The 16,401-nt window shown below is 39.7% G+C and overlaps 1 protein-coding gene across 1 annotated transcript in view; it reads left to right on the top strand.

The window, feature by feature from the left end:
- ATP10D (ATPase phospholipid transporting 10D (putative)) overlaps positions 1-16,401 on the top strand; it is a gene marked incomplete at both ends in the record, with an annotated part of 52,463 nt that overhangs the window by 22,445 nt on the left and 13,617 nt on the right. The window contains 7 exons of the mRNA XM_084233014.1: positions 4,174-4,362; positions 6,769-7,378; positions 8,006-8,112; positions 9,989-10,271; positions 11,155-11,339; positions 13,284-13,650; positions 16,188-16,345. Of these exons, the coding sequence (XP_084089140.1) occupies positions 4,174-4,362; positions 6,769-7,378; positions 8,006-8,112; positions 9,989-10,271; positions 11,155-11,339; positions 13,284-13,650; positions 16,188-16,345 (1,899 nt within the window). The remainder of the gene's footprint in view (positions 1-4,173; positions 4,363-6,768; positions 7,379-8,005; positions 8,113-9,988; positions 10,272-11,154; positions 11,340-13,283; positions 13,651-16,187; positions 16,346-16,401) is intronic.

The following is a 16,401-nucleotide window of genomic DNA, read 5'->3' as shown; positions in this document are numbered from 1 at the left end:
CTACTTGAGAGGAGACTACCAAATGACAGTTCAGTGTGATTTTTACGTATAATAAGAAGCATAAACAAAAAAATCCCAACTTCCTAAATTTTGAGATAATTTGGTTTTGAGAAATGTTACATCATTTGTAAAATTGATATAATATTTCTGATCAAGGCCGATAAGTCTGAGCCTGCAGAAGGCTGCCTTGGTTTGAGAATCATAACTTACTCCCAGAACCAGCAAAGCAGGTAAGTTTATCTAACAGGGAAATTCAAAGGCCTTTTGGTGCTGCCAGACTTTTTTTTTTTAATCTTTCTGTAATCTTCCCCCAAATCCTACTAAACATTCCACCTCCAATCTTACTCTTCAGAAAGACTATTTTTTTTTTTTTTAATACTGCCATTTCAGAGCTCGACAGGGAGTGTTCTTGTGTCTTGGAGAAGTTTTGGGAACTGATTTTCTTTGACAAACCCATTTTACTGCAGAAAAAAGCACCATGTGGAAGATGGAAAAGAAGGAAGATTCTTGTGTGGAAAAACTAGAAGTCAAAAAGTTTACCATACTTAAAATTACTTCTGTAAAATTTCAGCTCTGTTCTCTCCCTTCCACATTCATTAACTCTCGTGTTTTCCAAGATGAGAATTCCCCAGCCATGGGAGTGGTAACTGGTTGGTGATCTCTAAAATAGATGACATAGAACAAATCAGCTATGAGGACTTTGCATTTCTATGTTGAATTTTATTATATGAGATTCATAGTAGAGATATGATCTGAGTAGACCCCGGGGGTCTCATTTGCCCAGGGAAAGTGTCCTCTGATGTTTTTCAAAGTTGTCAGTAAAAGTGCAATTATGGCAACCAGAATGATCATTTTAGGCTAATCCTGGTTAATTGGTTAATTTCTGTGGCAATAAAGATATAAAACATGTTATGCAGTAACATGTGTCAAGCTATTCCAAACATCTAGACTTGATTTTTATCCAACATCTGAAAAAAATACAGGGAAAGCATGTACACAGCTTTCTCTTTCTGCTCACTTCAAGATTCTATTAGACTAAAAACATATTTTCTTCTAATTTTATCTATTTTGGGTATTCCTCTACTGATCTTTTACTTTCCCACCTTCCTTAAGTTAACCACATGATGATTCATTTTAATTGGAAAGTGGCAGGAAGTTGGCCAGCTGGTGGGGTTGTGACATAACTTCCCTCCTGGTTTTGGAACTAACCGTACTCTTTTCCTGGAACGAACGATTGTTTCTTAAAGACTTTGTGCCTTTGTTTTTACTATTCACCCTGTCTAAGATTTATTCCCTCCCTCATGACCTACCTCTGTAGGTAGCCAAATCTGATGAAACACTTAGTTCTTTAAGAAGAACCTTAAATATCGTCTCTTCTGAAGACTTCAAGACTCTCCTTTTCCCAGTTCTTTTTACACATTCCCTCCTTCCCCTTTGGTGCCTATTACATTGACTTTATTTCTGCCTGTAACATTACACCATTCGCTCCTTGAGAAGAGGACTTGCTTATCTTAAACCCTCAACATCTAGCAGTGTCTCAAATGTCCATTCTCAATAAGGCATTTTGGAATGTTGCTAAATAAAACTGCTTAACATCATCATTCTTTCCATTAGCTCATTTTTGTTTTGACTTGCCCTGTGCTCCCGTGTTTGCCATGCGTCATTCTGATGACATGATGCTCTGGAGGTTTTCTTGTGTTTTTTTGTTTTTAATACCACATCACAATACATGGGATGAAGAGATCTTCCTTGAAATAGAAGATCATCTCTCATTCTTGCTCTAGAAAAGTTGAGTTTATCTTTTCTTGGAGACTAAAGATTATTGTGAGAAAACTTACAGGTTCCTTGACCTGAAAAATGAACTTCTGTAAACATTTTTCATATGATTACAAAAGCCCATGTCGAGAACACCAACTTGAAAGCACACTAAAAGCTGTGAGATCCGGTGGAAGACTGTAGGCTACCACTATTCTTGGGTAGTCCAGTTGAGAGGCAGAGAGCAAAGATCCTAGCAGTGTGTGGGGAGAGGTGCCAGTCATTGGGGGTTAGAATGCCATGGAGGTCCATGAGTCCAGGGTTCATATTACCTATTTTAGAAATAGAAATCCTTGTAAGCTAGCCTTTTCATGTTACTTCAGTCTTCTAGAGCTTACATTCAACAAACGCGCTGTTCATTCTAGCTAGAGTGCTATTCCCTTAGATCTTTGTATGACTTCCTATCATTAAGGTCTCAGCTGTGATGTCATCTCCTCAGTAAACCTTTATTTTCACCCAACCCAAAGTATTTTCCATGCCCCTTCCCAATTTCTCTGTCTCAATTTCTCAATCTAAAAGTAGCATATTTATTTATAGATTAGTTTTGCATCAGCTTTTCCTCCCACTAGAATGTGAGTTCCATGCAAGCCAGGATAGTCTCTGTCCTATGCACCTCTCTTTCCCTGAGGGGTGCCAGATATCATAGATCAATACATGTATGTGGATTAATAAGTTAATTATTGGCTAATAGTAGACAATGACATAATAATGATATTAAATGAATATATATGGTTGGCTCATTAATGAGCAGTCATTAGATTACAAGTGCCTATGAATTCCATCGAGCTCCGGTGAGATTCAAATATTGCTATGTTAAATATCACAGGTTAGTAGATATTAATGTATTTAGACCAGAGTCTAAGAATGCTTTGTAACAGCAGATAATTCAGGGCTTTAAAATCCACTCTACCCCTGGTAACCTGCCTGGAACTATGTCATTTGAGAAGGAAAAGGAACATTAAATTACTTGGGTTCCTGTTGTGCTGATCTCCTCTCCCTCATTATCTTATGTACTTTATATAGCTGCCCTGTGGGGAGCTGTTATTTTATCATTATTTGTAAGAGGGAAATGCAGCTCAGGGGGTGAGATAACCTGCCTTAGGCTACACGGTAGTATGCATTTGTGTCTAAGACCTGTCCCCAAACTCCTCACCAGGTAATACAAGCTACATATTCTGAGTCCGAGGTCACATATCTCCATATTTTGCTCTTTGCTCTAAATCACCTTTCCTGGATTTCCTGCAGTTATGCTTTGCCAGCCAACTGTGTACAGGGCTCCTGTAGAATATAATGGCACTTTTGTGAAAACTTGGTTCAGAGCAGGTGGCCCCTTCTTTGACTCATCTGAAAATTTTCTAACGCAGTGACTATATGTTACTAGATTTTAAAAAGATTTCTACTACATCAGTCTTCTGTTAAAACTAATATTTTTAAATGGGAGAAGCATTTGTTAAACAAAATTGAGTATTTTTTTCAATTAGTCCTTAGCATCAGTTTGTACTAAGAGTCTTTAAGAGGAGAGCACAGGGTGTAGTTGTCAAATATTTGATGATAAGAAATCTCATTATTGTCTTGTGATTAAATGTATTAGCTGACTCACAGTAATTTTATTTTGGCGTGTTGTTTCTTTCCAAGAGTAGTGGAAATATATTGTTAAAATAATGTGGTTTGAATAATGCCCTCATTTTAAAGAGTTGATACTCATCAGTTCCTATTTGATGAATCTATGCCCATGGTAGAATCCTAGACTCAATAATATTTAGCTCTGGCACTCTGTATTTCAAAATAAATACTTATTCAACTAGACGTTGGTATTGTTCCTATTTCTTATTTTTTAAAAAAATATTTATTTATTTATGCATACAAGAACTGGGGTACAGGCCACAGGTGTTGCGGGGGGTGAGAGGATTCACCAGAGACAGAGCGGGAAACAGAACAGGTAGATTGACTGAAATGCACTGCTGAAAGGAGCAGCAGGAGAGTCAGGAGAGGTCTGCTGCGCCATGTGGGTAACTCCCTCACCAGGGATTGAACTTGTGCTGCAGTGGCTGCGGATAGCTTCATAGGTTGTGTCTTGACCCCTTGAGCTACCAGGGAGGCCCTGTTCTTATTTCTTATTTAGCTTAAGTTACTAGTCAAGGTCATCTCCATTAATAGTGTCTGGATTTTCTTTTTCTTTTATTTCCCTATTCTCACTTCACATAATTATCATCCAGTACCTTAATTTTTTTTATATGAATAAAGTTACTATCTCATGTTTCATGAATTCTTAGTTATACAGGGTACGCTTTATGTAGATTTAAAACTCTTGTTTTTAGACACTTATTATAATAACACATTATCTTATTGGCTCTTCAGGAAACAGATGTGGTTCCAGACACCAGGCTTTTGCACAAATTTAGTCAGATTACACCTCAGCTCTTTAACTGCTTAGATGAAACCCTCCCAAATCCACCACTGGAGACGTTATACATCTTCGACTTCTTTATTGCATTGGCAATTTGTAACACAGTAGTGGTTTCTGCTCCTAACCAACCGCGACAAAAGGTAAGGCCTCTAATGCAAACAAAGGTTGCCTTCTAGAAGAGAGGTTTGGATTTATTTTTTAAAAAAAATATTTATTTATTTAAGCTTTATTTATTTATGCATATAAGAGCTGGGGTACAGGCCAGAGATGCGGGGGTTGGGGGGTGAGAGGATTCACCAGAGACAGAGTGGGGAACAGAACAGGCAGACTGACTGAAATACACGGCTGAGGGGAGCAGCGGGCGAGACAGGAGAGGTCTGCTGCGCCATGTGGGTTGCTCCCTGGCTGGCTGGGGATCGAACTCGTACTGCAGAGGCTGCGGATTGTTCCATAGTGCATTGCTTAACCTCTTGTGCCACCAGGGAGTCCCGAGAGGTTTGGATTTAAATATACTTATACTGGTTTTGTTATAGATGATGGTGATGATAGCAGCTAATATTTATATATCACTTAATCTGTGCTCTGGACTGATCTGTGCTCTGTTCTGAGTGAGTTACTTGTAGTAGTATGTTTAATCCTTCAACAACCCTATGAGTCAGGTACTATTATTCTACTATTTCCCATTTAACAGATGAGATTAAGTAACTTGCTGGGGTCACAGGACTGGTTTGTGGGGAGGTGGGATTTGAACCGAGGAAGTGTGATTCACTGCTATTAAACTATTTGCTTCTAGGAGGATAGCTGGTAAGAGAAGTTCTTGTTCTTTTTGTTTTAATTTCCTTACCAAATGAAGCTTTCTTTGAGACTTCTGAGACCTCCACCTTCGTATAAGCTACCTCAAGAAAAATACAATATTGGATTCATGATCATTTATCATGATAATGTATCTTTTTCATGTCCAATTGTGTTAGTTTTAACTCAGTCAATCTAAAATCCATTACATCTATAATTCAACAAGTTTCTACAATTCCCACAAAGCTGGGATTTCAAAAGTTTCTTTTTAGTTTAGAATTCATGGAAAATTCATTTTCAACTAAAAAGACTTGTTTTAGAAACTGGTGATTCACCACTTGCTGTGCTGCTTTCTTTGTATGTAGCCATCTCTCTTTTTGTAAACACTCACTTAAAAGTCTATTTGCAGCCCAACCAAATTAAATTTTAATTTTCCCTTAGATCATTTTATTTGGCAACATCAGAGGTGGTCAATTTTAACATAAAAATAATTTGCTTCCAATTAAGCTTTCATTTGAAGAAAAACTTTTTTTTAATGATTTCAACTAAAAAGATGCTCTTTGAAAACTGATGATGTAGTTAGAAAATAAACCATGAATGGTCTTTCTTTCCTTTCCCTGTAACAATTTTTCTCATACATTTATTTCCCAAATAGGTGTCTTTGGGTGTTTTCTAAGAAGTATATTTGCCTTATCCCCAAAGAATATAATATTCTAGGGACTGAACAGAAAATCCCTGTTGGCATATAAGTACCTAAGCTTCATGGTATTTTAAGATAATGATAAAAAGACAGCGTATAAGGCGCTAAACTGAATTCATGCAGATTACAGAAACCTCAACTGTGATTGAGTTTTATTCTTCATTTCTGAATTGCTAACAAGTTTGAAAATTAACCAGCATAATTCCCTCAAACTATCATAAAATTAATAGTTTCTAGGAGAGAATGTTTAATTCCTTGGACACTTCTGATTTAATGCCTTTTAAGATCTAAACAATTTGTCTTCATGATTAATATTAAATGGTAAGCTTAATCATTGACAAAAGTTCAGAGCTAGGAGAATTCAGATTACCAATAAGATATTCTATAAAAACAGAAATTCAAAATCACATTATGGTGTTGATAATTCCTCTTCTGGAAACAACTTTGTTTACTGACTTGTTTTCAAAAGGGAGGTAGAGTAACAACTTTTTATAGAATTTGGAAAAGAAAAGGAAAAAAATAGCAATTTTTTTAACCTTTTGGTTTTCTTCCAGTGTTTTAAATATTTGTGCTATTTCTTATTTGTCCTTATATTGTTCATACTATGTTTATAGTTATTCTCATATTGCCCAACAGTCTTTAAAGACTTTATTTTCAAATACTGGATAATATTTTGAGAAGATAATTCTAATTTGCTATTTTTGAATACTTCATTTGCTTAAAATTGGTATTGCTAGAATGCATACAATAAAGAGTATGGAATTAACCGTATCTTATTTCATTAGGAAAAAGTTGCTATTTGAATGCCCACTGCATTCAAATTCTATGACCAAATAAATGGTCATAGAAATTCTTAATGTGGACAACATTGCACACTTTTTTCATTGTGGCTATTTTTATTAGTGTTTTCTGTTATAGTTGTAAGTATGAAGTGGGCTGCTAGTTGTTTAAGGTAGTGGTAACTCTTTTGATTCTCATTTTTTCCCAGTTTGATTTTGAAGTGGTCATAAACGACTTATGACTATATTTTTAAGACCATCCTTATCTTTCCTAGGTTGGCCTCTCTTCACTTAGTGGAATGCCCATTAAGTCTTTGGAAGAGATTAAAAACCTCTTCCAGAGATTGTCTGTCCGGAGATCAAGTTCACCATCTCTTGCCAGTGGCAAAGAGCCTTCATCTGGGGTCCCAAACCCCTTTGTGAGCAGACTGTCTCTCTTCAGTAGAATGAAATTGACTTCACCTGTAGAGGAAGTGGCCTCCCAGTGCAGTGAGAGTCCTCAAGACTCTAGTCATCCCGATTGCCCTTTGGAAACAGAGAAACAAGACTGTGACGCAGGCCTCACCAATGGTCAGGTGGAGTCCCTCCCTGGACAGCCCTTGGCCTCAAACCTGTGTTATGAGGCCGAGAGCCCGGATGAAGCGGCTCTGGTGTATGCTGCCAGGGCTTATCAGTGCACTTTACAATCCCGGACTCCAGAGCAGGTCATGGTGGACTTTGCTGCACTGGGACCATTAACATTTCAACTTTTACACATCCTGCCCTTCGATTCAGTAAGAAAAAGAATGTCTGTTGTGGTCCGGCACCCTCTTTCTAACCAAGTTGTGGTGTATACAAAGGGTGCTGATTCTGTAATCATGGAATTACTTTCCACGACTAACCCAGGTGAGTTCCTACACACTTGAGAGCATAGTGACAGGAGGAGTTTGGACACTCTGTTTAATTTGGTGAAAGCAAACAAGTGGATGTTTGGAGACCAACCACACTTTGTTAAGTGGGGGAACCTGTCTAGGATTTGGTGAGAAAGCACTAAAATTTTGGGGCTACATGACTTGGGTTCAAATCTGATCTCTGCTGTTAGTTATGAGTTGGCAAAGTTATCTAATTTTTTCAATGTCTAAGTCTTCAATAAGTTGGCATTATAGTTCCTCTGTTATACCTGAGAAGCACCTGAGAAGTTTAATGACCTGCTTAGGCATGTGGAGGCTTTGACCTTGAACCTAGCAGGTGACAAGTGCTCCATGAACAGCAGCTAATATAGCTATTGTAACTGTGTTTCAAATGGTGGTAGAAAGGTGTTTATATTAAAAGTTATCAGTACTTTCTTTTCCCCAGGGAGAGAGGGATAACAGGGCAAGATTTATTCTGAGGCCTTCTCTTTATAAATGCACATGTGGGATTCAAAATGACATGGCCTTTTGTTTGTTGTGAATTAAGCTCTCACTGTTTTTTAAAATATATCTATAATTGGGCAGACTAGTGGGAACACTTGTGTTTTGTTAATTATTTCAGATGGAGCAAGTCTGGAAAAACAACAGATGATAATAAGGGAGAAAACCCAGAAACACTTGGACGACTATGCCAAACGAGGCCTACGCACTTTATGTATAGCAAAGAAGGTGAGTGGCTGAGTTCTCGCCCTTGCTCCACCAGCATTTCATGAAAACTAGCACATATCAAACCCGGACACAGGCTTGGACCACCACCTCTCTCTTCATGGCTAACCTATTCGATATGCATTGGGTGGCTGGAGTTTGTTCTCCAAGTGTTTTGTCTGAAACATACCTAAAAGTTACCTTCTCTGAGTTACACGTTTCAGTATATCTGGGATTGCCTTTGTGTGTAAATAGCAGTTTGGGAATACAGTCCCTGGGTCTTTTTTCCCCTAAGTACTTTCTAATTTTCGCTCCTCTGTCTCACAGCATTAAATGTGCTTTGGAAAGAATGAGGCTAGAGCCTGGCTTTGTTTTTCTCCTTTAAGTTATTGATAGTTTTTCCTGACATGTTCATCAGTGTTCCTCTGTAAACCCAGTGAATTCATTAAATATTATCTCAGTATTGATTATTCTCTGTTGAGAATAATCCCAGAGTATATAGTGTATCCATACAAAATAAAAGTTTACTAAGAAAGAAGACAGCGTCAAGAAATGATTTGGGGGGTGTTATTACCAGCAACTCCCCTGCCTCGGGAGGAGAATAGGAGAGACAGAGATGGAGCCCTTGTGAATGGATTGGTCAAGGTTTTTCTGGCACTTGGCCAGTGGGGTGTAGCTTAGGAATTCACCAAGTCAAGCTGTACATTTTTGAAGTTAGAGTTTCAGTTCCTCCATTCATCCTAGACTCCCACGTGTAGAGAAGACATGGAGATACAGGTGGATCAAAGTATCCGTATGTTAATGGCCACCCAATGATTTCCCAACCACAGGACACCTAGGAAACCTGACTTGTAGATTTCTAGCAGGACCTCTTTTTCTTATCCAAATTCTAGTTTTTAGGGGCTGTCTTGTCAACTAACTACATGGAGAAATCAAAAGGCCTAATTCACCTAGTGTAAGAAGAATGCAGAATTCAAGATCTAAACAGGCCCTCTGTTTTTTCAGTGGAATGATCCTACCCTTGATAAAATGTAGCCCAAAAGATGTCAGATTCTCCCAGATCAAATTACCTTGTGGACCAAAGTAAACAGATGAGAGAGAAAAGACCTCATCCCTTCTCTATGCTGCATCATAAGAACTGAAAGGGAGATTTGTCCCTCGCTGGCAACTTAAAGACAAAGGAAATTGCACCGTTCATTCCAAAGAATTCCACTTAATATTGTTTGGAACAATATTTTCTTGCTTCATCCCTGTGGTCCCCACTGTCTTTTTTTTTTTTTTTACCTTTTTTTTTTTTTTTTTTTTTATAGAGGCATGCTTTATTTATTTGTTTGCTGGTTTGTTTGTTTGTTTTTTGTTTATACATGCACTGGGTACAGTCAGAAGCGCGGGAGGGTGAGAGAATTCACCAGAGCCAGAGCGGGGAGCAGAGCAGGCAGAAGGACCGAAGTACACTGCTGAGGGGAGCAGCGGGCGGCAGGAGAGGTCTGCACGCCATGTGGGACCCTCCTCCGGTGGCCGGGGAGCAGCCGGGGATCGAACCGGCGCCGCAGAGGCCGCGCGCAGTTTCGCAACCCAGCGCTCAACCGCTGCGCCACCGGGGAGGCCCCTTTTTTACCTTTTTAAATACACATAAGCCAACTATTGAAAGATATCAGAGTTCCTGCTGGCTACCTTATACCTCAAACTGAATGGACCTGACACCATTTTCTCTGCTGCCATGCTGGAAATGTCCTGGATTTAGCTACCAGGTGGAGACCTCTCCCAACTGCATATTCCCTGGTTTAAATAAAAAGATTAACCCATTTTCACCCTATATGGTGCCTAGAATTTCTAAGAGGCAAGGAGTTCCAGGGCCCATCTGTCCTCATCAGTGTTGCACTGGCTGATAACACTTCAGAAAGCTCCTGAGCAGGTGGCAGGAGGCTGTGAACCTGGCGTGGACGTGGCTAGGGAGGAACTCCTGAAACCAGTTGGTGGCTTGAGACTTCACCAGTGGACAGTTGTGGCAGGATCACCCACTGGCCCACTTCACAGCTCTTTTTTCTCCCCCAAGGTTATGAGTGACACTGAATATGCAGAGTGGCTGAGGAATCATTTTTTAGCTGAAACCAGCATTGACAACAGGGAAGAGTTATTGCTTGAATCTGCCATGAGGTTGGAGAACAAACTAACATTACTTGGTAGGTAGACTATTTTGTGTTGTCAGAATGACAAATTTTGAAAATATCTGGGTGTCTTTTAATAAGTTTTTTCCTACTAGTTGTTTTTTTCCCCTCCACTTTGATCCAATAAATGTAAGTGGTACTGCCCACCCTGTCCAACATATGGACTCCATTTCTCTGGTTGGGACAAAAACAGCTATGATTTCTCCTAAGTCATTTCTCTGTGACAATGGTATACTTGTCCTCATATGAAAATCCAAACTCAAATGCTCTGTGGGTTTAGTACCAAACTCATTTGGCAGCAAAATCAGGCCTGATTGGATAGTCTATTTATCAGTCCTTATTATCCTAATTAGTTTAAACATTTGTAAGTTTTACTGCAGCAATATTAATATGCTTGATTACCAGATATACAAAATATGACAACTGTACTGTGTTACCTTTTAAAAATCTGCAAATCTTTTGAATTTTAAGCTATAACTTGCCTCCAGTTATTTCAGAAAAGGAAATTATAGACATATCATGAAAGAGCATTGTAAATAGGTATTACATCTTACTGGTAAGAGCATTCTTTAAAATTCTGCCCTTCCCTTTGGGAAGTGCACTGTAATTATAGAGTACCTGAATCAATCACCCTCAATTTACATATAAGAAAGTTAGCCAAAAGGTAAAAACACAAGTTTGATCAACTCACTGATTCCTCAGGTTTCTCTCCCAAAATATTACTTTTATGTTTTTTTGGCTGTGGGTCTTTCCATTGCATTTGGATTCCCTGGAAGTCACTGGAGTTTATGTATTTTCCGACTGGGGTGGCTAACAGATGTGGTTCAGGTGCAGCCTCTGTGAGCTTCTGCTGACTTTGGTTTCTTACAAGCCCTGACACTCTTTGGTTATTTTTTAGGGGCCACTGGCATTGAAGACCGTCTGCAAGAGGGTGTCCCTGAGTCTATAGAAGCCCTTCAAAGGGCCGGCATCAAGATCTGGATGCTGACAGGGGACAAGCAGGAGACAGCTGTCAACATAGCTTACGCATGCAAACTGCTGGAGCCAGATGACAAGCTTTTTATCCTCAATACCCAAAGTAAAGTATGTGTAATGAGACTAAACCAGTCATCTTGTTTTCTCAAAGCCAGCAGAGCATTTGTGATTTAATGAATATAAGAGAAAAAAAAAACTGATAACTATTAACTGTTAGCTCCTTGATTATTATTTCTTATTTTTGTCATTTCTTCTATTCATCATCCCAGTGTGTGCTTGAAAGGGCATTGTTTTTCTAAATGCTCAGTAAAAAAATCATAATGATTCAGAGCATGCATTGTTGAATAAGGGCGTAACAGTTTCCTTTTTAATTTTTTTTTTAATTTAATTTTTCTTCCTCTGCAAGATTACCAGGGATTTGAAAAATTCAGCCCATAATGACAAAATATATCAAGTTCTGGGATAGCAATCTACCTCCATTTCAAGTTGAGGAGAAGTGCTGATTTCTATCAGAATCAGGTCAATAGTTAATGTTTTAATGGAAAGTCTAAAAATAGATTGTCAGGCTAATCATGCCCTCTAGTGGTAATTCTTAGATAGTGCTCGTGAAAATATCAAAAGTTTGATGAACTGTTAGAAGGGAAATAAGAGATTTTTTCTTTTAAGGAGAAGGAACTTAAGAGGTTTGTACCTATTCTGTTTTTTCCCAATCCCCCCACTAATCTCCTACACAAGTGTTCTGGTCAGCTAAACAGGCATTTGATTTGATTCCTAGTATAGTGAACCCCTTCATGACCTGTGCAAATTGTTTAATTAGCTTGGAAATTCTTCCTCCTTCCTTCCTCAGTAATCAAATTTAATCAGTGACGGCCTTCTCAGAATTCCTCTGTAGCTTCTCATCTGGATCTCCACAGCTGCCACGATGAGTCGGCGTGTTTTTATGGTCAGACCTCAGTCAGTACCCAACTCCTCACACTTTAAGGAAGAGTTTTCTTATTCAACAGAGAATGAATAACCTTAGCACCTTGCAGTGGCCTCATGACCCATAACCACAATCACCAGCCAGTTCCCAGCACCAGCTGAAGACTGAGCACAAGAAAATGCTGAGTCGCTTTGGGCTGGGACCTAAAATTTTCACACACGGATGATGGTAAAACCACGAGAATTCAAATGCTCGCCCTGCCCTTACCAGGTCTTTGACTTTGAAGAGTTACATACCCTCTTGAGGCAATTTCCTTACCTGCTGTTACAGCAGGAATGGGCATGGAGCAGGTTCTCTATGACCCAAGCAGACAGGTAAAGAAGTGAGTCCTGGAGCCCTCAGTGGCTTTTGCAGGCTTTTATTGGGATTTTACTGAGTACACAGCAGGCAGGGGTGCTGGGGAGCCAGGAGGCTGGCAGGTCTCTCAGCCCCCAGCAAGTCTTCACTCTGTCTGGGCTCTCTGCTCCTCTCGTGATTCTGCTCTTTTCTCAGCTGGCATCTCCCTGTTGCCGCCCTTATAAGCCCAGTCTTAACCCAGGTGAATCCCATCTGCATATGCCCACACCCTATTCCAGGTGCCCGCCCTCAGGCATGTATTCAGGATCTCAAGGATCCATCATTAATCCTAATTGGGAGAGGGCAAAAAAGTCTGATACTTTTTATCTTACCCTACACCTGCCTATTTTATAAGGTTGTTGTGGGCATTAAATGAGCAGATATAAATTGTTTAATGTGGTGCATGAAAGATGAAAAGGGTTCAGTGAACATTGAAAATGGAAAAGTTGTCAATTCTTCATGCTTGATTTTGACTTTGAGGTTTTTTTTAGTTTTACTGATTTATAATAACTGTTTAATTTTTACATCACTGTAATTTGGGTTGTACAGCTTCACACCTCCATGTGAACTCTGTACTCACCCTGCACCAAAGCTCTAGTGTCACAACCCTACTACCTTCCCTTCCCACCCTTCCTACCTATGAAAGAGCTCTGGAGTCTGAAAGTAACCCATTATTCACTACCTGGGATCACCTTGATGCAGTAACTGCTAAAGAACGACATTGATCAATTTAGTTTCATGTGGTAACTCCAGAAGGCACCAGGCTAATTATCTTTGCCTCTTGTTTCAAGGATGCCTGTGAGATGCTGATGGGCACAATTTTGAAAGAACTTCAGAAGAAGAATCCAGCCTCTCCAGAGCAGGCATTCTCAAGTGAGGATGTACGCCTGCCTCCTGGCCCACAGGACTCAGCACCGAGGGCTGGACTCATCATCACTGGGAAGACGTTGGAGTTTGCCCTGCAGGAGACGCTGCAGAGGCAGTTCCTAGAGCTGACTGCTTGCTGTCAAGCAGTGGTCTGCTGCCGAGCCACACCCTTGCAGAAAAGTGAGGTGGTGAAACTGGTACGCAACCACCTCCGGGTGATGACGCTGGCCATCGGTGAGCGGGGTGCAGCCCTGGGCTTCTCACTTTCATGCCACAGGGAGGCTGATCCTTCTGTCTCTTCTTTCTGTTTGTCCTTTTATCTGCCCTTTTTCTTCCCCACTTTTCCTCCCATTTTCTGTCTTTTTTTCCTCTGTACCTTCCCTCATTTTTCTCTCCCTTTCCTTTATCACTATTTGACCTTCTGCTATGAGCCAGGTGGTAGCGGTGTGACCTGGAAAATAAGTCAGGACTCTTTGGGTTCCATGTCAGATGCCCGAATGAACTGGATTAAGTAATGTACCAAATCACAGATCTGGAAGTCCAGGTGTTCTTTAGGAAAAAGTTCAATTCAGAGACATGAATTTATACAGTCAACAAATATTCATTGAGTGCCTTCTATGTACAGGAGTTTTTTAGACAAGGGTGATACAAGACTACATAAAACTGACAAAGTGTCTTTTCTTTAAAGAGTTTGTATCTCGTGGGAGGTTTTATAGTAAAACAAAACAAAACAAAAATAGCAGATATATCAGATGGTGGCAAATGCTATTGAAAAAATAAAGCAGAACCAGGGGAATGTAGAGTTTTGGGGGAGGGAAGGGTGGATGCCATTTTAAATAATATTGGTTTTTAGGTTTTTGTTTTTTTTTTCCGGAAAAGTTCTCTCTGATAAGATTGTGAGCAGAGACTTGAAGAAAATGATATGCAAGTCTTAGGTGATCTGGGGAGAGATCATTTCTGGAGGAGAAGACAATGAAAGTGAGGGTGTGTATGAGGCCAAAACTCCCTTGAGCAAAGGGAAGAATTTGCTGAGGTTAGTGAAGGGCAGAGAAATGGCAGCTGGCCAGGTCATTTTGGGTCTTAGAGACTGTTATAAAATTTTGGCTTTTATCTGAAGAGACAGGGAGTCATTGAGGGATTGTGAACAAAGGAAGAACGTGGCCTGCCTTACATTTAAAAGAATCATTGGCTGCTGTGTTGAGAGTAACTGTTGGGTTGCAAGGATGTAATTAAAAAAAACAGTTGGAAATAATTTAGGAATGAGATGATTATGATTTGAGCTTAGATGTGAGCAGAAGAGGTGGTGGGGCATGGGATAGTAATGGGCATGGTTTGAAGAAAGAGCTGTTGACATTTGCTGATGGATTAGATATATTACATGCTAGAAGGAATCAGGGAACATCCAGGCTTTTTCTCTAAGAATGGATAGGAAGGAGCTGCCATATACTGAGATGGATTCAGGGGAATCAGGAGTTTGGTTTTGCACATGTTAAGTCTGAAAAGTTCATTAGATGTCTAGCCTGTGATGTCAGGTAGGCAGACAGATAGAAAATCTGGCATTTAGCAGTGAGGAGTTGGCTAGAGTTATAAATTTTGGAATCATAAGTCTGGTGGGGATAGCTAAAGCTTTGAAAATAGATGAGATCAGCCCAAGCAAAAATGTGTATAAATAAACAAAAGCAGCAGTGTGAGATAAAGCTCTGAGCTCCTCTGTTGTTTGGAGATTAGCAAGATGAGAACTCAGCCATCTTTCTATTTCTGTTTTTCTCGGGATTATTCTTAGTGTCAGTAGCTCTCCTCATCGGGGTGCTGATAAAGTCACTGAAAATTTTGGGTTTACACTCTATCCGTTAGCAACCTGAGTGAGAAGAAACTATCTCTCTTTTTAAGTTGTTAGGAGTAAAATATCAGGATTAGATTAATATTTTGTTCAACTATCTTAATGAACATATTATGAATGAATTAAGCCCCAAGGATCCAGATTTCCTAAGGCTAGAACACTGAGATATTTCAATTTTATCAACTGAGTTGATCGTAAGCTCATCCCTTAACCAATCACTGAAGCCAGGGAACAGAATTTGCAGACCTGGTTCAGTTCCCCATCCTATATCTGGGGGTTTGGGTCATGAACTCAGATTGAAAGGAGAATCAGAATGCTATGTCTTAAAAACTAGTGAATGATTGGTGTGAAGTTGGGAACAGCAAAAAGTTTATTACCAATAGAAATGTAATACCTTTTCTTAAGATGCTCCAGTGTGGTGGGAAGAACAAGACATCTCTATGCAACCATACACCATGTGGTGTAGGTATGATAGAGATACGGAGTCATGTGGGGGCCTAACGAAGAACATCTGCTTTAAAGAGTATGAAAAGGACTTCCCAGAGGAGGTGGCATTGAAACTTGAAAGTAAAAGCAGTTGATATCCAGCAAAGTGGGTGGGGGTGATGAGCACAGTATTATAAAAATAGAGAAACCACGTGCAGTGGCTGGAAGGAGCAATATATCTGGAAAACTGAAACTAGAGTGAGTGGCATAGAAGAAGATCAACCCAGCTAGGAGTTATAATATGGAAGAACTTAAGGAGGATTGGGTTTGAAATTCTGCCTGGTGGCAGTGGGATTACATTTAATGTCTGCTTACTTAGAACTTAGAGACCTGAATAAACTTTGAAGGATTTGCTGTTTGCTTGAGTGGTCACTATTGATTTGCAAAATTTACATCTATTCTTTACCCTTCCTTCATTTCTTACTTTTTCTTCTGCCTCGTGAAGGTGATGGCGCCAATGATGTCAGCATGATACAAGTGGCAGACATTGGGATAGGAATCTCAGGCCAAGAAGGCATGCAGGTGAGTGATGGTGCATTTAAGCACCGTGAACTTGACCTGCCCATCCAAATGCAGCCTTCCTCTGAAGTAAAACTCTCTTTGGTAGGGAGACTTTGTGGTTAGCTCAGGGGTGGGAAACTTGAATTTTATCCATTCAT

Source organism: Talpa europaea (genome assembly GCF_964194135.1).
Source record: "Talpa europaea genome assembly, chromosome: 5".
Taxonomy (NCBI): Eukaryota; Metazoa; Chordata; class Mammalia; order Eulipotyphla; family Talpidae; genus Talpa; species Talpa europaea.
The sequence above is the reverse complement of the archived record's forward strand: the minus strand, read 5'-3'. Positions and strand labels throughout refer to the sequence as shown.